The sequence below is a fragment of the Apostichopus japonicus genome, chromosome 23 (genome assembly GCF_037975245.1).
Source record: "Apostichopus japonicus isolate 1M-3 chromosome 23, ASM3797524v1, whole genome shotgun sequence".
In the NCBI taxonomy this organism is placed as follows: domain Eukaryota; kingdom Metazoa; phylum Echinodermata; class Holothuroidea; order Aspidochirotida; family Stichopodidae; genus Apostichopus; species Apostichopus japonicus.
This window is the reverse complement of record NC_092583.1, coordinates 17443092-17469675: the sequence shown is the minus strand read 5'-3', so window position 1 is coordinate 17469675 and position 26584 is coordinate 17443092. Positions and strand designations below refer to the sequence as shown.

Here is a 26584-nt window from a genome sequence, read left to right as displayed (position 1 = left end):
AAAATATTCATGTTAAAAATTACACTTCAGTAATGATTCAAAATAAACTTCTTGGATGGCAATGTGTTTTATTTTTATTTTTTTCACCCTCCACTCAACCTCTGTTACACTAGTTGCTAGCCCGTGTATATCGTCTGCTACCAAAGAAGTTGAAAATAAAACTTCGTAGACAATTATGTCCCCGGAAACTTGAGAAATTCGTGAGCGTATGAAGATTGTGGTCTGGGGCATCATTACCTTATCCATTTTGAGTAGTTGACCTATGCACAAGTAACCCGGGTTAGGCCTAACATGTGATACTCAGGCTATTTATTTATATCGTAAGATTTCTTGCCGTATTGTGGTTTATCCACAGGTATATTATGTAGATGAGATTTTTATATGCTCCTAATTTGATGCTAAGACTGCCTATGATTTCTAGGTAACCAAAATATGTATAAAAGAAAGAAAAAAGAAGTGGTTTTAAGTTCGTATCTTATGTAAAATCAGACCACACCAATGAATCCTTACTTCCCAAGGAACCAACTTAGGTTTGTAAGAAAAAAGTAGTGGTATGGAACTGGGATCTTTGAAGCTGATTCCCACCCCACCCTTCGTCGAACTCTCTCGGCAACCGGCCTTCATCCAATCCCCACCCCCCCCCCCTTCAACCCCGCCCTCCTCAGTCATAGCAATAATAAATAAAGTTGAATATGTGTTTGGTGCATTCCCAGGCTCAGCATATTTAGACAATAAATAAGATTTATTAGTAGGTCTATTCGAGAGGTTGTGCAAAAACATACTTTAAATTGTGTTTACAGTTACAAATCGCAATTTCGGTCCGACATTAAATCGAATTAATGCTAGCACGATCAATATTCCCGACTTTTGGCCAATGCAGCCAACCATATACGTAACTTAGGCTACTTTCATTACGTCATATAATCTATTTCTGTATATGATAATGTTCCGCCGAATATTCCAGTACAGTGTCGCAACAAAAGAATAGTCGATGTTGCTTTCAACAATTTCTTTGTCCAGCAATAGTATTTTATACCAGCAAATTACTTACTCCTATCATTACTGTCAATAAATCTAGCTCTTAGCCCCAAATTTCTGTCGTTTTACCCCAATTAGTTGGTTCTATGTTCTTCTGGCGCAACGTCTTAGTCATCATCTAAACACTAAGGTTAAAGGTAAACAAAAACATTTCCAAACCATACCGACGTACTAGGCCAGGAAAATGTACTTGGTGAAACTTGAACAACAACATGAGCAGTTTGGACTAAAAGTGCATGTCGAAATGATCGGTAGTTTGTTCTAAGAATCTTGTTGAACTGCAGAAAATGGAAGAAGAATCGGGTGCCTCCTTTGCCCTGGAATTCGACTTCAAGGGCAATAGTCAGATCTGTGTAGTTGACTACGACACCGATTGGATTGACGTCTTTGCTATGGTTTGTATGCATTCACTGTGTGTCTGTGAACGGTAGTAGATATTGTGTTAGACATATGATAGGCGTTCTGTCTTAAAAACTATAACGTATAACTATAATGTACTACTGCTATAACGATATGTTTACTTTCTAGTGTAGGCTAGGTCCGAAAGCTTGAGTTGGACTTATACTACTTTGGTAACCATTCGATCTGTAGTGAACCTTTGTCATTTGTGTTCGGCCTACTAACACTTTGAGTTGAAGGCGAAAATTGTCAAATTATACTGGCTAGTTCAATTTTGAGGAAAACATTCTTGGGCTTAGCCCGAGTAGTAGTAATAGTATGGTATACAAAATTACAGTACATTAAATACATACGATTGACACCAGCAACAACTTGTTTATGAATGCTAATGACCACAAGGACAAGACAATCATGCAGGAAAACATTACAGGAGAAAAATGCAAAGAAACATGAAACGATTCTTACAAACACAAAGTGTGTATAATTAATGTGTATAACTATTTCCAAGATAGGATTTCAGTAGTCAAAATACAAGCAATCAATGCGGGGAAACAGCAACATGGTTGTTTATGAATTCTAATGATCACAAGGACAATACAATCCCAGAAGGAAAACTTAAACATAACACAAAACAAAAAATGTGAGCCAATTTCGTAGAACAAGTGTCTATAGTTATTTACAAGATTGGATTTCAGGTCATTTTGGAAGCTCTTAGCTGAGTGCATGTGTTACAGAAAATAAGGTCACTGTAGAGACCTCTTATAAGCATACTGAGAGTAATTTGGTGGATGAATTACACAAGATAAAGCACAAGGAAGCAGATTACTGGGATAGCTAAACAATACACCCTCAGATATAAGTATGGATATCTTGAACATTTAAGAGAGAGCAGTCTATGTAAAGCTGATCTGTTTAATACAGTCTAGGCTTATTGGTAAGAAGTCTGAGCAGTCAATTTTGCAAGAATTAGGAGTGGTTTTAGAGTATCGACACTTGCTGTGCTTTAGGCGAGCCTACAGTAAATGAAACAAGAAGATACCTAGTTAGCAGTATCAGTAGGACAAATGTCCTTACAGTGAAGGAAGATCAAGATACCAATAAACCTGAGAAATAAGTTAACAGAAATCATTGACCAGCTAGGATAGGACAATCTTATTGTAGTACAGTAGATAGGTTTGGTAAATTTATGTTTGCTGTACATTTGTTGTTCACTACTTGTTTTAAGAAATGATTTTCTTACAGTGTCATGGTATTTAAGCCCCCAAATTTTGATCATTTACTGGCTAAATTGATATGCACAGCTAAGTTTTTTTTTATTGTGGAAGCTAATGTTTGCACAGGGCATACAGAAATTCTGGTACCTGTCCAACATGATCACACAGTCCCAAAATTACTCCCAAGATCTTTGAACTTTTGAACTGTGATTTTTTTTTAAATTTTTGCCTACATTATGTAAATGAACTGTGTAATACAAATTGGATGAGTGAAAACTAACATTTGTTTCTTCAGAATTACATGTAGTCATTTTCAAGCCATACCCTGATTTATGCATAAAAGTCATCTCAGCTATTCATAAATGTCATATCATCTATCAGTGTACTGTTGGCTACTGTGGAATGTCTTTCTGAGGATAGCCCTAGTTGAATAAAACATTTTTTGCTTGCAGGTGAAATGTTTTCTGGAACTTGAAGATATGGAAGTGAAATATATAGATGATGAAAATGATGAGGTAAGTATCTGGGATTTGAAGATGTTTGGCCAGCACAGGCTGCAACAAAGTAGTTATATTGAGGGTAACCTGTAAACCTGTCTCCTTAGAGAACAAAAAAAAATTCAGAGGCAGTACGTGCACTCACCATCATACTTTTCATTTTAAACCTGTATAATATTTTTCAGACACTATTCAATCCATGTCTCAGAAATTAACAAGAAAATATTCAGATCAGTTAATTTTGGCCACTCGACGTGATTGTACACATGGATAAAGATAACAGACTATGGAATTGAAGGAGTTACAGTTTGACAACGTTTAGTATGAGTTTTGAAGTTTTATGAAATTTATGGGAAGCTTACATTTCTGATAGTCACATGACAAAGGATTTTTCATCTCATAGTATGTTTATTCTCTCCGCATTGAGTGTTGCTCATGAAAGTACAGTAATGTGCCTGTAGTTGAGAACTAAGATTGGCCAGTATATATATAAATATGTTTGTGCTATCATAAAAATAGTCTATTTCAACAATAAGTGCTTTTTGTTTTACGTATTAAAATTTGAACTCAAAATTTAAACCTAACATAAACCTTAACATTCACAGGGAAAGAGAGTACATGTGAAATTATGTCCATACTTCAACAGATCTATATTGTACTGTTCATGTAATAACAAAGATGTTCTGCAAGCAGGAAACAATGTTTTTTTGTATGTAGAGTAAATGTATAATTTAGAATAAACAGCTTTCATACAATGTAACATGTTCGAAGCTTGAAATAATCTGCTTAATGGTAAATTGTTAATGGGAAGAAAGACTCTTACAAAAGAGTGGACAAATTTGTAGGGGTACAGTGTTGCTTTGTTCAAAGTACTGTGCTACAAATAGGCAATCATTATTGGCAAAAACCATCAATTACAGCATTATGTGGAATTGATTTTATATTGTAGATCAAATTCCTTCATGCATAGAGTCTTGAAGCTTAACGTAGCCTTACCATTGGTTAGCGAGACACAAAAATTGCTATTGTATTATTAAAGTAGATCAGTACTGTGTATAATTATGTACTGCCATGTTTGTCTGTTGCTTTCAAAGATTAAAAAAAAACAACCTACAGTGCAGTTCCTTGTGTCTCTGGATGACTATTATAAACATATATATCCTATAGGAAAGGGAAAGTAAATGTCTAGCTTGCAGCGCTTTCATTTACTAATTCAAACCTGCTTTCATCTACTTTTCTTTTACTTTTGTAACAGGTGAACTTAAATTCAGAAGGTAAGTACCATTACTTTAATATCATTTTTTTATGTGTTTGTTGGGGGGTTAGGTAGTTTTTCGGTAGGGTTGGGTTGGGTTGGGGAGTTGGTTTTATATATTATCATTTTGCAGTGTTTTAAAATAGTACTGTTAGTAATATTATCAGGATCATAGCCCTTATTTATGTAAAAACAATGCAACCATTCACACTGTTACAGCTTGTACTAAGGATTGCGCTTTCACTGCTATTCTTTTATTCCACAAGTCTTAATTCTACGGTGTTCCACCCCTGTTCCATTGTCATCACCTCCACATCTAGATGGTACTCATGTAACTAGATGAAGTAATATTTGCCTTTACCTATGTAATATAGAGCTTAGTTTGAGACTCCATTAGTTCTAAGAGGACCTTACCATAGTATTTTCAGCCATTACTAACATTGTGTAATAACAGCCAGCTCTTTTAAACTGATCATGTGACTCTACACTTGTAAAAAGAATCACACCTAGTACTTGTGTATTTAAGAATGCACCAATGAGATTGCACCATTACAGTGTAACAATGGTTTGTGATATTTGTACAGTGGTGAAGTAAGATGACTGTATAGCATTGTGTTTTGAAATTAGGCTTAAATATTGATGCAACTGTTTCTAATGCCTCTTAAACAGTTCTAGTAATGTATACTTGTTAAAATTACCAGTTCAACATGTAAACAAATAGTACTATAGTGTTGTATGTGCCTGTAATCAGAAGCAGTTTTAATGTCACAAATATCAATACCTTTGTTTCTAATGCCTCTTAGTGAGTTCTTGTAACAATTTTAATAATGACCAGTTCAAAATATAATCAAATACTACCATAGTGCTGTATGTTCCTGTCATCAAAAACAGTTTTAATGATATAAATATCAATACCACTGTTTCCAATGCCTCTTAATGAGTTCTTGTAATACTTACTGCACCCTGTGATATCTGTGGAGTAGGTCTTACAATTACCATAAGAGTCTGTTTACCCAGTGCATAAGGAGGAAGCACTCAGTTTTACTGACCTTTTTTGAACATCAATAAGATTCCATAAATAACTAGGGATGGAATTGTCAAAAACATGTCAGTTGATTGAACAAAGGTCATATCTGATCATTGTATAATAATATGCAGAGAACACACAGTTGATGAGGTAATCTTAATTATTGTTGCTCAATGGTGTAGTGTTGTGTTGTGTTTGTCTCCAGGAAGCAGACTTAACTTTCTCTTAATATGTGAAGTTCCACAGGTCGTTATTGCACTAGGAAATGTGTCATTCATCGAATCTAGGTCATAGTCTGGATTCCTGTGTAGAGTGTTGTTGTTGTTATTAGCTTTATGTGTAGAGTATCTTCAGTTAGCAAACCTATTAAGTAAGGTGTGTTGTACACACAGACTGTCTGCGCATGACATGATATCATATGCCAGAAAGGTCAGTACATCCTATTGTTATAGTTTGTAAAGCTGTAGTGAATTTGGTTGGAAACAGATTTATGTGATCAATGTGAGATAAATCACAAATTATAACCTAACTGCTTTAACAGATTGCCAGGGGTGAAGTTGTGGTTAAAGAAAGTTGTCAGATATTAAAGGTTCCTTGCATATTTCCTCATGGATGTAAAGGGGCTGATTAACAAGTTTAATGGGCTGATTGGCCCAAGCCCCTGCTTATTTTTAGCCTTGCTCTTAGACAATTAGATCCAGGATAAATTATATTAACCATTATCTTTTCCTTTTTTCAGATGAATATTCCTTGGCGAAGCAGCTTGCCCGCAAAAATGGAAATGTCTTGAAATTCAAAGTTAACAGAAAATTGAATCAGCTGTATTCCTGCAGACAGAACGAGATAAAGGTTTGTATTGATGTGTAGTGTACTGTGTTGTATGAGGAGAAAAAGGTTTGTATTGATATGTTGTGTACTGTATTGTATGGGGAGATAAAGGTTTGTATTGATGTGTGGTGTACTGTATTGTATGAGGAGAGAATGGTTTGTATTGATGTGTAGTGTACTGTACAATTATCATAACCAAAGAGAACATTAGATGATCATTTCTTTGCTAGGAGAGTCAAGTTTTTCCTCAAACATTAACTATTCAATAAGAAGATTGGAATGGAAAATTTTATTATAATTAGACTAAACTGAGATAAAATCATTCACAGATGATGATTACACCATTTTTTGTAAAGATCTTTGAACAAGTGTATATGCTCTCTTTTAAAGTTGTTTGACAAATCAAATTTGTTTACTGGGCGGCGGAATCTTTCTATTGGGGTCGCCAAACTCGCAACCAGTTTATCAACAGTAAATGTTGTTGTGGTTCATGGTTTCAGACTACTGGTTTTTGCTTCACATACAACCAGTTTATGAACAGTAAATGTTGTTGTGGTCTGTGATTTCAGACTACTGGTTCTTGCTTCATATAAGTTACAAATAAACCTCCACTTCCACAAGAATCACCTGGAATTTTATGAAAAATGTAGGACTGTTTTTCCACTGATAATAAGAATTTAATCGCTGTAACTCTTTGTGGTGGTTTCTGTAGGTGCCATCTGCCAATACTCACAGTGGGTCAAGGTATGACTCGGTGACTGGCTGTGCATTACCAGGATTGGGGGAACGTCCACGTCCTGGCAGCAGAAATAAACTGGCAACCATCAGTATCTCTCGGGATACCCTGGATGATATGAAAAAACCTCCTGATCAGGTATGCAAGAGCTGTTAGGAGTAGGGGAGCGGGGTGGAGGGTTTGTAAATAGAACAAAAGAAAACAATACAAAACAGAAACAATCGAAACACCTTTCTTTATAGTGCAGCGGAGGGAGTCATAACTATCAGAAGTCAATGAAGATGGGCTGAGATTTAGAAACAAAACACAATAGTTCAAAGCTAATTTCAAAGTGACAAATGTTTGAATATTAATGAATTTATCATTTCTTCTTTCTGAATTACAAATAATTTTTTCATGTATGTATATGATGAAGGAAATGTTTTAGTTAAGACATGCCAAAGGAATCTCTTTATGTATACAGAAATATTTTTGTTTTTGTTTTGTAGTTTGTTGACAACATTGTTCAAGATATTCTGCAAGGCTTGGATGGATCTGTTGTGTTGGAAGAAGGTACGTTAGGTTTAGTTCTAATCTTTAGAAAATTAGTCTCTGATATCAAAACCATGAGAATATATTGGAGTGTTAATCCAAATGTTGCCACAAAAATTTCAGACGTGGCGTATGCGCTGTATATCCATTAAAAAAGATATCAAAAATATAAGTAGAAATTTGTTTTTTTCATAATTTTTGTGGATTAATGAAGTATTACACTTTATTATAAATAATTGTAGTCTTTGTCTGGAGGTATCTGCTTAAAGGTTGTGGACTGGTTCTACCTCACATGTTACCTACATTTTACCTACCAAGTCGTGAGTGGTACTCCTCTTTGGTGGAGGGCTCCTCTGCATTTGAGGGCGTTGTGGTCAAGTGGTTAAGGCAATGGACTTCTGATATAAGGATTACAGGTTCGAGCCATGGCCAGATCATTGCGTTGTGTCCTTGGGCAAGGCACTTTATCTCCATTGCCTCTCTTCACTCAGGTGTATAAATGGGGACTTGCGAGGTGACTTGTAAATATAGTTGCGTGTGCCGGTTTGTGGCTGCACCCTACCCCCATGGGACACGTGGCTGAGGTGCACTTTGGTGTCCCAGGAGAGATTGTTTGAATTGTGCACACTTTGGTGTGTAGGTGTGACAAGTTACCAATGACCAGGGTTAAGTACAGCGCGGCGAGACTTTATTGTAAGTTGCGCTATAAGAACTCTTAATTATTATTATATAAGTTAGGTTCATATGAACTGTTTTCTATATGTACTTATATAAAATCCAATATCATGTATCATCTCTCTTTCTCTTGACAGATGTAGAGGAGTTTAAAGTGACCCAGCGAAAGATAAGACAGGGTATAAAAGACAAGGTAATATTATAATCATAATCATTATCATCATCATCATCATCATAAAAACCACAGCCAAAGATGGTTATGATTTTGTTTGTAGAAACACTTAATTGGTCTGTGATGGATATGGCTTTTCAAAACTATTTAGACCATCACTATGAGAGAGGTAATGAGCTGTCTTAAAGCCAAACATCTTTTTGGTAAAAAATCCACAGCTTCGTTTAATCTAATCTGTAAGCCAATGTCAAGAATGTCCAGATTATTAATGATATATTTAGCAATCCTTTTGCAAGTACATTGATGAATTAAGCAAGTTAGTATCATGCAGTTTTAATGCTTGACACAAATTACCTATTGAGAGATTGAAATCCAGCAGATAATTGGTTCTATGAAACCATATTAGGGATGATAATTCACCTTAATATGTAAATCGATGGTATATTACTTTCACAACTATATCTTTATGTGTTGTCTCCAAACCATTTCTGGGTCTGTTCAGCTTCCTATGATATAATTTTTAATGTTTATTTCAGAATCATTCATCCAACATTGAATGGTCACCCTCTTGTACCAGAGTTCCTAAGAAGCCACTAGCTCCTAATGAGGAGGTAAGAATAAAAAGTCAAAAATATCAGAGGTTAACTCATGCAACAGTAACAACATTACACTGAATTTGTGATACAAAATGTTTGCAGGTACTGCACATGTACTAAAGCAATTAATAAATTGCTAATTTGTGACTTGGTCTAAATCTTTTGATTCAAGATTTTTGTAGCTAGGTTGAGAGGTTTCCACTTATGAAGGAATATTTCTTGGATTTGTTTAGACTGATACAAAGATCTCAGCCATGATAATAGACATATCTACAAATATTACATAATCTATTTAGCTGTGTATGAGTATAATTTGACTTAAATATCACACGTTTTTACTAACTTCACAGTTTGTCAACAAGGTTGTACGAGGTGTCCTATCTGGATTAAACGGTGCTGAACTTAGATCTGCCCTGGAGAGTGAGAATACTCGTAAGAGAGCTGAAGGTAGGTAGATGGAATGAATGTTATTCCTTTATATCAGACACTTCCAAAATATGTATCTTATCAGTTCATGAATTATGGGAAATTTAGTCAATCCCATCTCACAGTTTCTGTTTTAGTCTCACCAAGGATTCGTCTTCACTGTTTGCTGAAAAGTTCTTGAGGGTTGTGTGATGCCTTGATCCTTTCCATCATTGTAAACAGATCATTTGAAATGTAGATTTGATTTTCTACTTACTTATATCATCTTTTTGTAAGAATTTGTTGACTTTAATTTTTCACTGTTAGTGATTTCATTGAATAAATGACCCCATTGAACAGGATCCACTTGTATCTCTTATCCCAACAGGTGTTATTCACAAAGGAGTTGTTTGTGATTCCTGTAGCCAGGATATCGTTGGAATTCGATACAAATGTGTGTAAGTACTCATCCAATTATCAATTCATTACTCTTTGAAATGTTTTACAAAGTTTTATGGAAAAAAAGTTAGTCCAGACAGTGGGCACTGCTCCCCAAACTTTGCTACTGTTTGTCTTTAGTGAGAGTAACAACAACGAAAGAACCCAAGATTTTCCTCTTTTAATGTACAAGAGCCAAGTGATGTTTCTCTATTGGTTGGAACCATTTGACATAATTCAATAATCAGTGCTTATCATATCTGTTTCTCTCCATTATGATTTCTGTGGTTGCACTGATGTTATTATTTGATGTCAAGCCCTTTCTAAACAGATGACCAAATTATTAATAGAGCAAATGAAAAATGAACGGCTTACAATTGCTTGACAGTGAGCAATTCTGTCAAATCATCATTATGGTTGGACACTTTCAAATTAATTTGCAAAGCAGTTCTGTTGATAGATTTAATGAGAGATAAATGTAGCAAGGCATCTGAATTCACTCTTCAATTTGCGAAGGAAAACAGGGAAGGCCGCAGTGGACTGAGTGTGACTAAAAAGATACTTGCAGAAAAATGCCATTTCCCAATATGAACATTTGTCAACTGTTTTTTGGCTCTACCAAGCTTTGGTTAATACATTGTTGGGTTTGTCATTTTGACTGTAGAAACCTGTATGGAGCAGCATCATAAGTCATGTAGATAGGAAACTCAAGGCGACGACTTTGAGTCTGATTGCAAAACAGCTATTTTAATGTTCTCTCCTGTAGACATTGCCCAGACTTTGATCTCTGTTCAAAGTGTGAGAGTTTAGGATCGGTACATAATGAGAACCACGTCTTCTTGAAGATCTACAAAGCAGCGGTGACGGGACTTGGACAGAGGTTTGACGGCCAGCCCATGCCTCTCCTGGATATACCCGTCTACCCAACTGATGATGAAGGCGTTGCTTTGTGGGAACAAAGGTAACCAACATCTTTGTCTGCTTTTGTCAGACATTAGTAATCAAAGTCACAGTATGTTCTGATAGGGAAGTGGTAAATTCAAGAGCATGATGATTTGCAGAGTAGTATGACAGATAAGGGTTTAGGGGAGGGAGGGTGGGGGAGGTGAGGGGGCATGGCCCGATATTTTGTAAGAGGTGACGAGAAACAATGTAGGCAGAGTGTAGGAAATATCAGTAATATGCTATTTTCCAGACATATGTTCTCCTGCAAAAGGTTTCTGAGAATTTTGGTCAATAAGCATCAAACGCAGTGAGCTGAAGAAACAATGAAGCAGCATTTCGTTGGATCATCAGTTTGGTAAAACACTGTTCGTTGGATCATCAGTTAGGTAAAACAGTGTTCGTTGGATCATCACTTAGGTAAAACAGTGTTCGCTGGATCATCGGTTAGGTGGATCATCAGTTAGGTAAAACAGTGTTCGTTGGATCATCAGTTATGTAAAACATTGTTTGCTGGATCATCGGTTCGGTGGATCATCAGTTAGGTAAAACAGTGTTCGTTGGATCATCAGTTAGGTAAAACATTGTTTGCTGGATCATCGGTTCGGTGGATCATCAGTTAGGTAAAACAGTGTTCGTTGGATCATCACTTAGGTAAAACAGTGTTTGCTGGATCATCGGTTAGGTGGATCATCAGTTAGGTAAAACAGTGTTCGTTGGATCATCACTTAGTTAAAACAGTGTTTGCTGGATCATCGGTTAGGTGGATCATCAGTTAGGTAAAACAGTGTTCGTTGGATCATCACTTAGTTAAAACAGTGTTTGCTGGATCATCGGTTAGGTGGATCATCAGTTAGGTAAAACAGTGTTCGTTGGATCATCACTTAGGTAAAACAGTATTTGCTGGATCATCGGTTAGGTGGATCATCTGTTAGGTAAAACTGTGTTGTGAAACAGAAACTTAATGTTTGAGTTAATCTATAGGATTGTAAAGCTACCACCAAAAGCACAGCACTAACTGGGGGGATCATGTACCACCACAATGTCATCTTGCCCTCAACGTATCTGTCATTGTTTGGTTCTGCTATTGTCATCAGTAGACTGCATGAGATAGGTCCTTCAATTGAGATATGTATGTTGAATAAGTAAAAGTTGCAATATACCTTTATACATATGGATGGCTTTGTTCACAAGCACGATAAGTTCAAGGATGTAAATTGTTTGCAGAGCAAATGTCATTCTTTGGATTGATCTTTTATTCTTGTAGAGTTTTGAAGGATAATAGTGTCACATTTAAACCTGAAACTAACAAGTATAAGTTTCTCTCGTGACTTTCAGGAAACTCAAGTATGCTAAGAAGATAGCTCACAAAGTTGCCAAGGCCGAGATGAAGTTCTTACGGTGGGAGGAGAAACGAAAACGTAAGGAGATGGCACTATCACCACAGGTGTCATCCCCGACAAAGAGAGAGAGACTGGAGACGACAGTGAAAACCAGTGAACAGGAGGAATCCAGCCAGATTACCGGTAGTGAGCTGACCAAGGATAAGCTCCTAAAGGACTGGACATTGTAAGTATCAGACGCACATATGGTTGTTCTGGAGTGGGTATCCTTTACGACAACAAGAAGGTTATCGGTATTTTTGGGTTCAATCTCTTTCTCTTTGTAAAGAGTCAAAGATAATATATATACATAGATAGAGCATTGCATTAGGGTAATGTTTATATGTAAAACCTTGACAAAAACATGATGAATTTAAAGCATTTTATTTTACAGAAACTGGCCCTGCGTGCTTATATGATATTGAACCATCAATGGTATTGAATATGCATATGCAAGAACCTAGTAGAAAAGAAAGAGCTGTTAAACAAAGAAATAAATGAGGAGGGAAACTGCTAGAAAGATCCCCCCCCCCCTTTTCTAGCAACTGCCCTTATTGCCAATTCTTATCACAGCTTTGGTAAAAGCTCCCGTATTAACTTTTGGCATTGGTATGTTTTTTCTCTCTGTAGGGAATTTAATGCTCTACTCTTGGGTGATGTAAATTTCCCATCTGGTACTCATCTTCAACCTGGCACCAAGTTCACCAAAAGTTGGAGGGTTCTGAATGGAGGGGACCTTCCTTTTGATGAACATACATATGTGAGTTCATGTTTCATTCTCTTTCCTGTTGTTGTTGTTGTTATTGCTTTATTTGCTGTAGTTAAGTTTTATTTGCTTTCTACTTTTTTCACATTGATAATAAAGCCATATTTTAATGTGCACATGCATACAGTGATAATAAGCTTCTAAGTACACAGATTTGGGACAAAGCTGTCCCTGGAGATGAATCAAATTTTTGCGATTTTTACTCAAAATGAAGACAGGATATTTGTAATTTTTGAGGTTTACACTATACTCCAAACATAACTCTAACCAATGTAACATGAGCTGTTGTTTTATGGTTAAGTGATGCAACAGCAATAATGGAAGACCTCTTTAATGAAAACATTTACTCACACATTTGTATGGAGAACATTTCTTTGGCAAAAGCTTGTTTTCTGCTTTGAGATGTAAACTACATAATGTAGGGTTTTTATGTACATGGACAGGTTGACAGGATTAGAGGTTCAATAACAGAACAGACCCACCCAATACAGGATTCAAGTTTCAAGTTTATTTTCCACTTTCCATATTTATAAACAGTACAGAGTCAATGAGTAATTTACTCAAATTGTGATGAAATAAAACTAAACAAAGTACAAAATATGCTATAATGGAAGTGGAGGAACCAGAAGTAAATAGAAACTTTTCAAGTCTGGACCCTTAACAAAAAAAAAAGGAAAATTTCAAAAATTTTGTAAGTACAGAGAGAGTAAAGAGATAAGGAAAAACAGAGAAAAAATATAAAGAGGAAGCAAAGAAATGTAAAAGCAAATCCATACAAAGAGACAATATAACAACTCAGCGTGGGTGGTTTGTACTATTAGTTAAAAGGTAATGCTTGAGTTTTCTTTTAGATGAGTTAAGAGTATTTGAGTTTTTGATGTCTTGATCAAGTGAGTTCCAAAAATGTACACCAGTACTTGGTACTTGGGTTTGATTGCATTGCATTATGTGGTGTGACTTTAAACTGACTTCTTTTTTCTCGTAGTTAAAGTTCTTGTGGGGTAACATTCCTAATGTGTCTGTGGACCCTGTTCCAGTGGCTCCCCTCTTGCCAGGTCAGGAGGGTGCTGTGTCTGTGGAATGTGAAGCACCTAGATATCCAGGCACCTACCAGAGCACCTGGAGACTGGTTCACAATGGATGTCAGTTTGGCCAAAGGTTTTCCTGCACCATTGTTGTTGACAAAGCCGAAATTTTGGAACCTAGAGAGGAAAAACCAGTTTCCATTGAACGGGAAATGATGATAACACATGTAAGTTGAGTTGCTGAATGCGGAGGTTAAAGTGAATGTAGTTTAGATTTTAAAGATGGTAAGTGGTGGGTGGGTGGTAGGGATCATCGCAAAAGCCTGAAGAGAGTTTAAAGTTAGCTAATTATGCAGACCACTGACAGAACATACTTATTAGAAAGAAATATGACATATTCGGCTGTAGCCCCCTCCGTTCCAGAAAATGCCTTTATTCATGTATGAAGCTGTGTGATGTTATCCCATGGGATAAAGTGTTTCATGGTTTCTTCAACTCTGACATGATTTTGTTTCAGTTTACGGAGAGGGCTATGGAGGCCAGTGAAGCAGTCGCCAATCTCCAGCCAGACCAATCGGATTCATCTTCACCCAACAAGATCATCTCAACTAACACTGAGCTACTGACAGCTCAAGATATCCTATCATTTGAGATGCTGAAGATAAGTAAGAAAGGCCAGGAGGAGGAGGATGGAGAAGAAGATGAAGTTGAGATTGAGGTAGAAGGGCTACAGACTCCAAACAACACCCCTTGCGGTAAGTTGGTTAATGTCTGTCATTTCTCTTCCTCCCCAACTGATCAAATGTACCATTTACATTTAATGTTCCTCCCGAACAGATCTAATGTACCATTTACGTTTAATGTTCCTCCCGAACAGATCTAATGTACCATTTACGTTTAATGTTCCTCCCAAACAGATCTAATGTACCATTTACATTTAATGTTCCTCCCGAACAGATCTAATGTACCATTTACGTTTAATGTTCCTCCCCAAACTAATGTCATGTACCATTTTACATTAAATGTTCCTCTTCCAACTGATATAATGTTCCATTTACAATAATTGTTCCTCCCCAAACTGATCTAATGTTCCATTTACCTTTAATGTTCCTCCCCAAACTGATCTAATGTTCCATTCACATTTAATTGTTCCTCCCCAAACTGATCTAATGTTCCATTTACATTTAATGTTCCTCCCCAAACTGATCTAATGTACCATTTACATTTAATGTTCCTTCCCAAGTGATCTAATGTTCCCTTTACATTTAATGTAGTAAATGATTAATATGTAGTTGAGATATTTCCGTGGAAGTCTGTAGATGTACTAGGGATTAATTTAATTACCTTACCACTGATCATTTCTTCCTGCTTCCCTTTCAGGTTTGACTCCATGTATGTCACCAGTCCCTCAGTTAGATGCAGAAAGCCTCAATAACAAGATGTCCGACCACAACAAGGTCAAGGAGACATTGTCAGAGGCCAGAATAGAGGAGGTGGAAGAGCAATCGCCTTTATCCACCCACTCACATTTAACATCTAACGAAGATCCAGATATGGTCATCGTCAATCCAGAGACTGGTGAGTGGTCAACTACTCGAGGCCTAGTAATTTAGCCTGTTATGATATGTGTATTATTATTAGCTTCAGTCCCTGGCAGAAGAAAAACTGATATAAATAGTCCTGCAGAAAGGTCTTAATTTCCTCAGTATTTATGATCAAGGTTCTAACAAACCAAGTAGAAAATGATTGTAAAAATTGCCACCTTTTAGTATTTTTGTATTGTTTATTTGCCTCTATTGGATATTTTTATAAATATGTTTAGTATACAGCTTGTTTTATTGGTTAAACCAATATCCTGTAATATTCTTTTAACTGTTCTCTAAGATAGGTCATTTCTGTGCTTTACTTTTATCTCCATAGTAAATGTCAAATCTGTTTATGTTCAGTTTTGATCTTTTGAAATGATAAAGTGTAACTGAATGTAACTGGGTTCAAAGGTAGCATGTTGCCATGGTTATGGTTGGTACCATAAACAATAGTGCAATTTGTTTACAGCAAGTTTTCTCTTGTTTTGAAAGATACAGATTTTTTTCAAAAACAACCAGACCAATGCAAAGTTAATTCATACTAGGCATTATTTATGTTCATGTTTGTTTTACAATCCCTGTAACCCTTTTCTCATGCCTTCTGAGTTATTCAGGATTGTATGACAACTAAATACAAAAGTCCTGTACTAGAGACACAGAAAATAATGCTTTACTCATTAGTAAAATGGTGCATGATATTAGTCCAGCTTCTTGGCACTTTGGCATCATTGGTTGCAAACACACAGAATACAACTTTTCTTAAGCCAATGTTGAAGAACTGCTCAGTTATTATTAACAAATAAAACAGAGGAAGAAACTAAATGATTAGTGATGACAAAATAATTTTTGGTTGTGTACTTTTTCCTGCAGGAGATAACACATCAATTGACTCCATGGATGAAGATCTCCTGGAAGACTTTTGTGTGGTTCCCTTACCAGACTGCTTCGATCTTGACAAACCATTGGAAGAGTGTGTCTTGTCAACCTCAGTTGCACAATTGTCAGAAGAAGAGGAGACCACTAATGAGGACACCATCCCTTCCGAGAAACAGTTGGGGTGCATCCCTGATGTCGACCAGTTGTTGGCGACATCTCACACCCTGATTCAGACACCATTGGTTCCTTTGATGGCAGCTACACCCATCCAACCCCAAGTGGAGATGGTTCCTCATATCATCATGGCCTCTCCAGGTACCTACTCGGCCCCAGAGATCGTCTTAGATGTGGTCAACATTTCTGAGGATAACATGAAGTGTGGGTTTGTGGTTTCACCCGACCAAGATGCTTTGCCCCTGGCAGAGAAGACTAAGATTGATGAAGCCATCCCAGAAGAGCTGGTCCCTTTGGAAGATGAAGCTGATGACAATAGCGATGATGCAGGAGGAGCACTACCTAGTGATGAGAATGGCAACTCAGTTGAAGCTGAGGTCAGTATTTGACATAATGTTTACAACCTTGGCAAAAACACTCATGACTGTATAATGGATAATCATTTGCCCTTTGAGGACATTCAAGGGTCAGAATAATACAATTAAAGGCCCCATGTTGCATAGCTGGTCAGATAATACAATTAAAGGCCCCATGTTGCATAGCTGGTCAGATAATACAATTAAAGGCCCCATGTTGCATAGCTGTCAAATGAACCAATCTCTGACACATTTAGCTCCAGCTTTGTATTCCACATAGTTTGGCTAACTCCTCCCCTACCCTAACCTACCCATCCCCACTCCCCCAGAAGCAGAGCCAAAAAAGTTTCCCTAACAAAGTGAAAGAAAACTGAAATGAAAATTCATTTGGTTTGAAGCTTGCTATCCTCCTAAACTTTTTCAAAATCCTTATTTGTTAAGTCACAGTTTTAAAATGTCTCATGCAACCCTATTATTCAAACTTGATAACACCTTACAGAGCCCAACTCCGGAGTTGCCGGAGGCATCTGGTTACCGTGAAACAGATGTAGATGCTGCCGAGGTATTTCATGATGCTGAGGACCATGCCAAGTCTGAGGGAGAATCTGATGTCACCGTCCCTAAGGAGGGTGGTGCAGAGATACCCAGAGGAGATGATAATCAGTATGATGGTGAGGATGAGGATGAGGATGGAACAAGTTATCAGGGTTCATTCCAACAACCACCACCACCAGGAGAGGACCAAGCAAGTGTCATACTTGGGTATGTATAGGTCCCCTTTATTTGATTCAAGTGTAATGACTCTCATAGACTTACAGCGGCAACTGTTTTTGTGGAGGTCAAAAGTCAACAGAGGTTGCAGTCTGAAAACCCATTAAACAATTTCCCAATAGATAAGCTTATAAGCTTGAATGAACTTGTCGTTTGTGTGTAGATCAAACTTAGTGAGTACAGGAATCATATGGTTTTATGCGTAGGTCAGATGTCTTTTGAGTTCAATACCGGTAAACATATAAAAACTATTAGAAGTCTGTTAATCCAAAAGTAAAGTGTTAATGATCTTCATAATTGATATGTAGTTCCAGATTGATGCAGTATCCTTACTGTCAATGGTTTTCTAAACTTAATAATATGGAGTGCAGTGCTATCTATTCAACCTCCTCTTAGCAAAATGTCTGTTGGCATCCTGGTCAAAATGAGATCACTTGGTTTGGAAATTATAATCTGGATGTAGCATAGGGAGGCTAACCTGAATTTTTGGAAGTCGTAGTGCAAACGTTACTGATATTGTCATGAGACTAGACTGAAAATATTCCACGAAGTAGGACACTAACTATAACAGTTCTTCATTACCACGCTGTGTACAGCTCAAGCAAAAAGTGTGATATGCCTCAGAAATATCCAGCACTGATTTCCAGTGGTCTGTAGCCCTCTAGAACTATCTACCTTCCATTCCAAATGTTGTTTAAAATATACTCTCTGTCGATAGAAGTTATTTCAAACTTCTCAGCTTTGATCAACTTGACTACTCTATTCTATTTTGATTCATTTCTGTATTGTCTTGTTGTTCTAAATGTTCTAAACATGCTTTAATTCTTGTCTTTTATCAACTTTTGTTTGCTATTGTTTTTTCTTCATGTCTGTTTTGTCCTATTGTTCTAAATGTTCTAGACATGCTTAAATTCTTAGTCTTTTATCAACTTTGCTATTCTATTGTTTTGGGCTTTGTAGTTATAGTAGTGTAGTTATTGTAGTTATGTTAGTTTTGTATTGTTGTGCTAAATGTTCTAAACATGCTTAAACTTCTGTCTTTTATAAACTTTTCTTTGCTATGGTTTTGTTTTTTTCATGTTGTTCTAAATGTTCTAAACATTCTTGTCTTCTCCCTCCAATAGAATCACCGCTGCTCGTGCTGCTCAAGTTGCATCTTCTGTGATGAAGCAAGCTTACGATGTGGCTAACAGTGCTGTTGCATTTCTTACACCACCAGTAAGTTTAAATCCAAGCTACTCCAAATCGAATTTGTTTATATCCAGAGGCTGGTAATGTCACTCTTACCTATAGCCATTCACTTATAATCAATAGACAGATACTTTCTGACATAATTTAATTTTTAAGCTCATTAGCAGAGGCAGTGTCCTGTTTGTGGGTACATATGTGATAAACCAATTTGGCCTTTTTTTAAAAAATTATTTAAGATTAATCCAGTTATTATGATAAGAGCTATTTTGTCTGTCGTGATAATGTCATGCTCATGCGCGATGCATTCGTAAACAAACACCGTAGTGGACAGACTGCAACAAAAGATGTTACAGTGATATCAATCAATGATGAAGATCAGATTTCTGTTAATTTAAATAATCCCTTTGTCTGAAATGATGAAAACGTTTCTTTTGTTGTGCAAATAAATAGCAAGGATAACAATGGGATAGAGGAGGTTGGAGGGAGGGAGGGAGGGAGAGAGGAGAGGGGAGGGAGGGGGGTTGGAGGGTAGGGAAGCTGGTATGATTACAGATAAAAAGGTGGATGTTTAAATTTCCCCGGTTTTCTTCCTGTTCTATGCCCTCAATGGAATACTGCCTTCATGGTTAACTGCATGCTTACGTATGACATGCTAAACGTTTCTTTTGGTACTTTTTCATCCACCTTCAGTCGCCCCCTTCAGCCAACTATCAGCAATCTCACAGCAACCCCATGGAGGCCCTGATCGAGATGGGATTTGCAAACCGGGATAGAAATGCAGAACTTCTCTCCAAATACAAGAATGATGTCAACCAGTGTGTACAAGAACTTTTGGCTGAAGACGTCGAAAATTGGCACCTGTCAAGACATTGAGGGATAAATTGGCACCTTTCAAGAAATTGAGGGTTAAAATCTTCAGTTGTATTTTAGTGAAATGTTGTCCTCTATTTCTCGACTTATCTGTGAACTCAAATCCATAATGTAAGTGTCAACAAGTTAAGATCATGGAATGTGTAAAGTTTTAAGTAAATCTGTCAGTTTCATTTCTGATGTTGAAAAGAATTCATTTAAAAGTTGTTATTATTCTTTTGTCTTATCTACCTATGTTATTTATTGAAAAATATTTGGATAGTTGGGCTTTACGTTTCTTTTTTTCTTTTTGTGACATATCCGACGACTTTGGTAAACGTAAGTCTTCTCTTAATTTTTCCGCCCATTTGTAATATTTTTTTAATTGTTTTTTTTTCAGTATTAATTCTTCATAAAGTAAACACAGCTCATCTTGTAAAATGGAAACCCTGTTATGAGAAATGGAAATAAAACCATTAGCTTAGCTCTGAGTTTCAAAAAATACTAATTTGATAGAAATGTTTGATGAGGTTTTTAGTTTTTATATGAAAAACACAAAGTTGCATTTCGCATTACCATTAGAATAATAAATAAAGTACATAATAATTGAGATGTGGAGGGGCTTCTCTCTTCAAAAAAACTATGTAGTATAGGAAACATTGTTTTAATTATTGAAACTCTTTCTTTAAAGATATAAATACACTCTACAAGAAGATAAAAAGAAGCAGTCAACTGTATTTTGAACACTGAGTTTTGAAACATGTATTAAATGGCTGTTTATTGTGTTGGGTAAAACTAAATATTCTAACTAATTTTTGTAATATTCACACATAATTGAAAGCACTTCAGTTTCCCACAAAAATGGGAAAAAGGGAAATGTCTTGTAAAAACTATTTGGAAAAGTTCTTATCAGAGCGTTAGTGGTAGCTTAAACATTTGTTTAGAACTTTTGTCTGGTTGCAAAAATTGTTCAGTTTATGCTTATTTTTCGTCACACGCTGTTGCAAGTTTTGTGGATAAACAGCTTATATACATAATTCACAATTATATATGTATTTTTACAAATGTAACACATGCATAAAATGTTAAATCTAGGTAAACATTATGATGACATGTCTTTGGTTTTGTTATTGTTGTATCCAGAAACAATAGATCATGTTTCTGACCAGTCATGTTTATAAAAGTTAAGAAATTATTCTAATCCACCAAGGCTACCAAAAGATAAAGTCTGTTGTATAAACTCAATGTTTTTCAAGCAAATGTAGCCATAGTTTTCTATACTTTTCCCCCTGTAGTTTACTTTCATTTCAATTCCTGACTAATGAGAAGTATTTGCAGTTTAGTCTAGCCATTTAAATGCAGAAAAGGAAGTTTAGAAATTAGTATCATACAGAATGATAATTGATTTACAAGTCCTTAAATTAGAGCAAGTTTTGACCCCCCACCCATTACCTCATTTAACTACAAATTAGGTATATGAGCAGGATTTATTCAATTTGTCTTGTGTTCTGGGACATTTTGCAAGAATAAGTCTTTTTAATTTGATATAGAGATTTCTAAGGATCCTTTTCATATCAAAATTTATGCGGCCATCCTCACAAGTAGACACAACAGAACAAGGAATATTTAAAATTATCCTTTACAAGTGTAATTTTGAGTGATTCTAAAGTAATTGTTATACGTCATAAACCCATGACAGCTATTAAAAGCCTTTCATTTTTGGTAGCGTTTGTCACTTTTACAGTCCTTCCCACCCTTTTTTTTTCTTTCAAGTTTAAACCCAGAAATGATAAAAGTATGTGTATTCTGATTGGCTGTGATTGTACATAAACATTAATAGGATGTTTCATCATGATCTATATATATTACATTTGGAACCAATAGCTTTCATGGATTCTTGATGGTTTGTCTATCTTCCCCTCTTATTATAGATTAGCTCAATAGTCAATACCATCCCCCACCTCTCAAAATAGCACCTCTTATTTCTCTCCCAATTCAAAATACTAATGGAATATGGAGCAAATGCGAAATTGAAACGATATATTACTAGCAGTATCATTTTTCATGTTTCTTTATCTACATATACATGGAAATAGCGAGTGAACGAGTAAGGGAAATTTAAAATGATCTCCATGTGTAAAGTTATTTTAAGGAAAATAGAAAGAGAACTGAATGACTGGGTAAGATTTAAAGGGCGTGTGTAGGAATGGTCTGTGTGTATAAAGAGAAACGGATTTGTGAGTATAGGAGGACTGAGGGCAAACGGTGGTGAACTGATATGAAAAATGAAACGTCTGGTTAATACAAGGATTCATCACCTTTGAATACATGATGGTACATTGGTGATAGTAATCTTTCAACTTCGTTTGCATTTTATCAAGTTGGTGACAAACCTATTTTTGAAGGTACAGTCGTAGCCTAACCATTCTACAGTGGGGAACGGTCGTGGCCTAAACTATTATGCGATGGGGTAAATCGTGTTTGTATACTGACAAATGAGTTATCACCGACATGAAAGAATATCCACTTGATGGAGGGACTTGTCCCACCTACCTCCCACCCACCCACCCCTCCAGTTGGTTACGCCACGTTTAGAAGGGAATTCATGAAACGAAACCATACATGATGCGTATGTGTGTTTGTTATTCGAGAAAGTTAACTGTAGATACGAAATAAATATGTTAGCAGGTTAAGGACACAAAGAATTCTTAGTTTTCTCATCTTTGTTTCTGTTCGGGTTAATTAGTCGATGTTTTGGTCAACTGGTGCTAACATGATTGTGCTTGATGTGGATGGTGCTTTGAAGACTGGTATCACCAGCTCATGGCAAAATCAACGCCAAATAGCAGAATATTTGCTAATGCTCGCATTGTCAGCTGAGGCTATAATTGTTTTGTCATTTACTTGAGTAAACGTAGTTCGTCACAAGAAGAACATTGTTACGTTTTACACAAATATCTAATGAAGAGAAACGGCCTTTCCCCTGCCCACTCCCCACCCCTCCCCTTCACATCCTCTTCCCCATATCCACGTACCCCAAGTAATGTTATAGTCCTGCTTGCTTCACCAGCTACATAAAAGCATGTCCAGGTCATCGCTGAGTGACGGGCAAAGGATTTCAAAGGTGTCTGAGCCTGGGAGGGGTGGGGGTTGGGAGGCAACTTCTAGTCCCTGACTATTTTAGGTTTAGGTTGGGGAATGAACGTCCTGGATCCGGACTAGTGGTCAATTCTGAATGTTAGCAGTTCTTTTTATAAAGTATAATTGAGGTAAGTAAGGATATAAATATTAAACAAAGGAATGCAATACAAAACAGAAAATCAACAATACATGGCCTACATACCGTCTGTAATTGGCAAGTCATAATATGTCTTTCAATCGATTCCCTTTTCTTTCTTTCTTTTTTAAGTAGATGAAGGTAGATAAGAAACATCAGTTATTCCTCCAAGAATTTACAAATATCACAAATTGAATGCTATTTATATAGATATGTACAATAACTGAACCATGTGTATTAGTAGTTGAATGTGCTTGACCAATACATAACACACATTTGCTTAATATCAATGAGGCAAATCCATGTCCTCTTGTTAAGTTAATAAAATATTCACAGACGAGACTTAGGCCCCTATACGTAGTTAGGGCGAGATCTGTATAGCTAGAATTCTTCCCAGGGTGTTGCTGTCTTCATTTTTATATATTTATTTGCTGTGATTGATTATATGTAAGGCTCACAGTAAACAAGCCATTTGGCTTATTTTCTGATTGTGGACTGAAGATATCTTTGATCAGGCTCGCCTGTTTTTGATACGAAAATCCAGCCTGGATCCAGCCGGTGACAGATAGCCATGTAATATTCAATTACTATGCAACAGCTGTCAATAAAGATCACGTGACAGCTGATGTCTTAATTTTCGTTTTGTGTTTGTTTAATTACATAAGTATTGAAAATGCTTTCATGTCATAATTGTTCTCAGTCAAACTAATCTACCATATGAATCATCTCTTATAAACCAGTATTGATATTCTGCGAATAATCACGTACGTACGTGCAATAGTATGTAGTTAACACTTATTCGCATAACGCTATAGGTAGACTTCTAACATATACCACGGTGGTCGAGTTATCGAAAGAATGCGGTTGCTATGGTGGTTAACAATTGTTTCAACTAAAAATGTTTCTGCAAGACACGGTAAGCTCACCTAGTGTATCAAAGGATATGATAAAGAAAAGTGGCAGTTGGTCAATGCGATGAATTCCACTACGTTTTATCATTATATCTATTAGCAGTAATAATATAGCTTACACTAGTAGCCTAACAGTAAATCAGGTAGCTATAGACCTTGTGTAGTAGCATATTCTAGGACCCTAGGTCCGATTTCGACTCGCTAAAGACTACGAACAGGCGAAGTATCCTCCGCTCATTGTTCAATAAATTTGGGTAATTTCTACCTATCTAGCCTTTGAAAAATGTTAACAAAATGCACTTTTACATTTTTCGTATTTTGACGAAACTATATAGGCCATTTCCGTGGCAGTAGGCCTATCATCATGAAAATGGCTCCATAACGGGACCAGGTTATAGTGACGCAGTCTACTCAAAAAGCGTGGAACCTATCCGGAATTCACTTGGATGACCTTAATTTTTGTTAAATACTATCCTTGTTTTAGTAGAAAGCTCTAGAGAGGATAATTTGAGGTATGTCTTATGCCAATCCTTTCATTGGACACTGACAAGTAACATTAGCAATAGGCCTAACAGTCTAGCAGATGTGGCCGCCATAGGCGTACGGGACCATTTCAGTTTGGGGGGGCAGAACTTTTTGTGCCCGAAAGTTCCCGTGACACTATCTAAGCGGAGCGCCACCATCGGTTGGCGCGTAGCGTACAAGAAAATTTTTGGCAAACAATGCCTCTCAGATTGCCGGAAACGGCACTTCTGAAGCCTTGCAAGTTGCATCTAAACATTCTTTATTTTATAATCTCACGTTTTAGAAATTTACACTTCCCCAAAAATTTGGTAAATTAGAAGAAGAAAAAATGGTAACATCACTTTGAAGGGGAAAAATGGGACAGTATATTTTTTAAGCTCCTATTTAGTTACCTTATTTATTATTTTAACACAGTACTCAGCTACCGCCAGAAAAACATACAGGCGGGATAATGTCGCTGTGTCGGGTGAGACTGCAATTTGTCTCACAAAAACGTATAAAATATAACAAAGAATATGATAAACCTGTACTTTTAGGCTTGTAGGCACTCCCCTCCCCCCCCCCCCCCACCATCCATGAAAAAGAAAATGTTTCTTATATACACTCATGTCGGGATGTCCAGGTCAAGGGCGGCGGAAGCACTTTTAATCTGGGGGGGGGGCACCGACATCAAAGGGCACTTTGCAGAAATTCGATTGGACTAATGCAGCCTTATATTTAGTACCCTTTATAACTCTTATTGTATTATCTTATTTGTGTTTACCGTCATCACTCCATCAACGCCCCCCCCCCCCAAAAAAAAAAAAAAATATGGATACTAGCACTGCAATATCCAATGCGCAAATTGGGAAACAAGGAACACGTTTTCTTTTGAGACAAAATGAGGTGAAATCATGCTAGTTGCTAATGTAGGAGTCTTCCGAATAAGATTTTTTTTTTCCTGTTAATATCTTAACAATTTTTTCCATTTGGAATAGCTTTGAGTTTGACCCACAGAAATTCATTAAAAGTCACGGGCTTAGTCAGGATTTGCAAAGTTGTATGCACGACTATCTGAGCGGAGCGCCACCATCGGTTGGCGCGGAGCGTACTAGAAAATTTTTGGTTTTACAAACCCCTTAGATGGCCGGAAACGGCCCTTCCCGAGTGTTCATTCTGGTTCCCTGGCCTCTTGCTAACTTGAGGCACCTAAATTTGTATGTGAAAAAAGGCATATTTTTAACCTGAGGTAAAGTGGGGGGAGACGTTCCCCCTGTGCCCCCCCCCCCGGTTCCGCCGCCCTTGGTCCAGGTATACAATTGACTAGTTAGAAAAAAAGCATGCAAAAAGCGTGGTAGCCCAGATGAACTGCGCTTACGGTGGTGCTACACGGAAATATTCGGGCATCATGATGCTAAATAAAGAAAATCATGGAATTGTCGGGCAAAAATTTGAAAAAGATTCGGGCAAGCTACTGCATATTTATATATATATTTCCAGAGGACAAGAAATTCGGGAAAAAGTCCTGAAAATTCGGGCAGCCTAAGAGGAGAAAAAAAATGTATATATATATATATTTTTCTCCTCTTAGGCTGCCCGAATTTTTCAGGACTTTTGCCCGAATTTCTTGTTCACTGGAAATTTGGGGGGCAGTCTGCCCCCCCTGCCCCCCCGCCTCGTACGCCTATGGTGGCCGCGGCGTAGGACCTAGACCTAGGCTAGTAATTTAGTAAGCTGACTCAGAAGATGATATTTTGCTTATGAGGATTTGGACATGTACATTTTTATTATCGTTTAATTTCACTTTTGTGAAAAACACATTGGGACTCTTGCTATAGCACACTTTAAGTCAGGATTTAACGTCCATTGCGCTGTGGCAAAATCATGAAATTTTCGAAAGTGTGTCATAATTGGTCCGACGACGTATAATTACTACGAAGTAGGATGGTGGTCAATATATTAGTGTTATATATGACCTGGTTAAAATGAATAGCTTGTTTTAAATAAAGTTAAACACGGTATGAAAATAATTAGGAATAGCCATGGATGCATGACTATTTTAAGATCGGAAACATTGCGTCTGTATAAACAGGAACCTAACCACCATTCATGAAAATGGAACGTCCGCCATATGAGTGAGCTTTTATGTTGTGTATCGCAGAA

At 36.8% G+C, this 26584-nt stretch overlaps 1 protein-coding gene across 1 annotated transcript; it reads left to right on the top strand.

Moving 5' to 3' along the window:
* Positions 1-1168: 1168 nt before the first annotated feature.
* On the top strand, positions 1169-22434 carry LOC139964455 (next to BRCA1 gene 1 protein-like). Its single transcript, XM_071966022.1, has 20 exons — positions 1169-1433; positions 3104-3166; positions 4404-4422; positions 6170-6279; positions 6971-7132; positions 7483-7546; positions 8338-8393; positions 8909-8983; positions 9319-9415; positions 9762-9831; positions 10578-10772; positions 12092-12322; positions 12766-12895; positions 13887-14153; positions 14444-14681; positions 15307-15504; positions 16383-16939; positions 17418-17680; positions 18814-18907; positions 19571-22434. The coding sequence occupies exons 1-20, from the start codon at positions 1326-1328 to the stop codon at positions 19751-19753; spliced, it is 3180 nt and encodes a 1059-aa protein (XP_071822123.1). The 5' UTR covers positions 1169-1325; the 3' UTR covers positions 19754-22434.
* The last annotated feature ends 4150 nt before the right edge of the window (positions 22435-26584 follow it).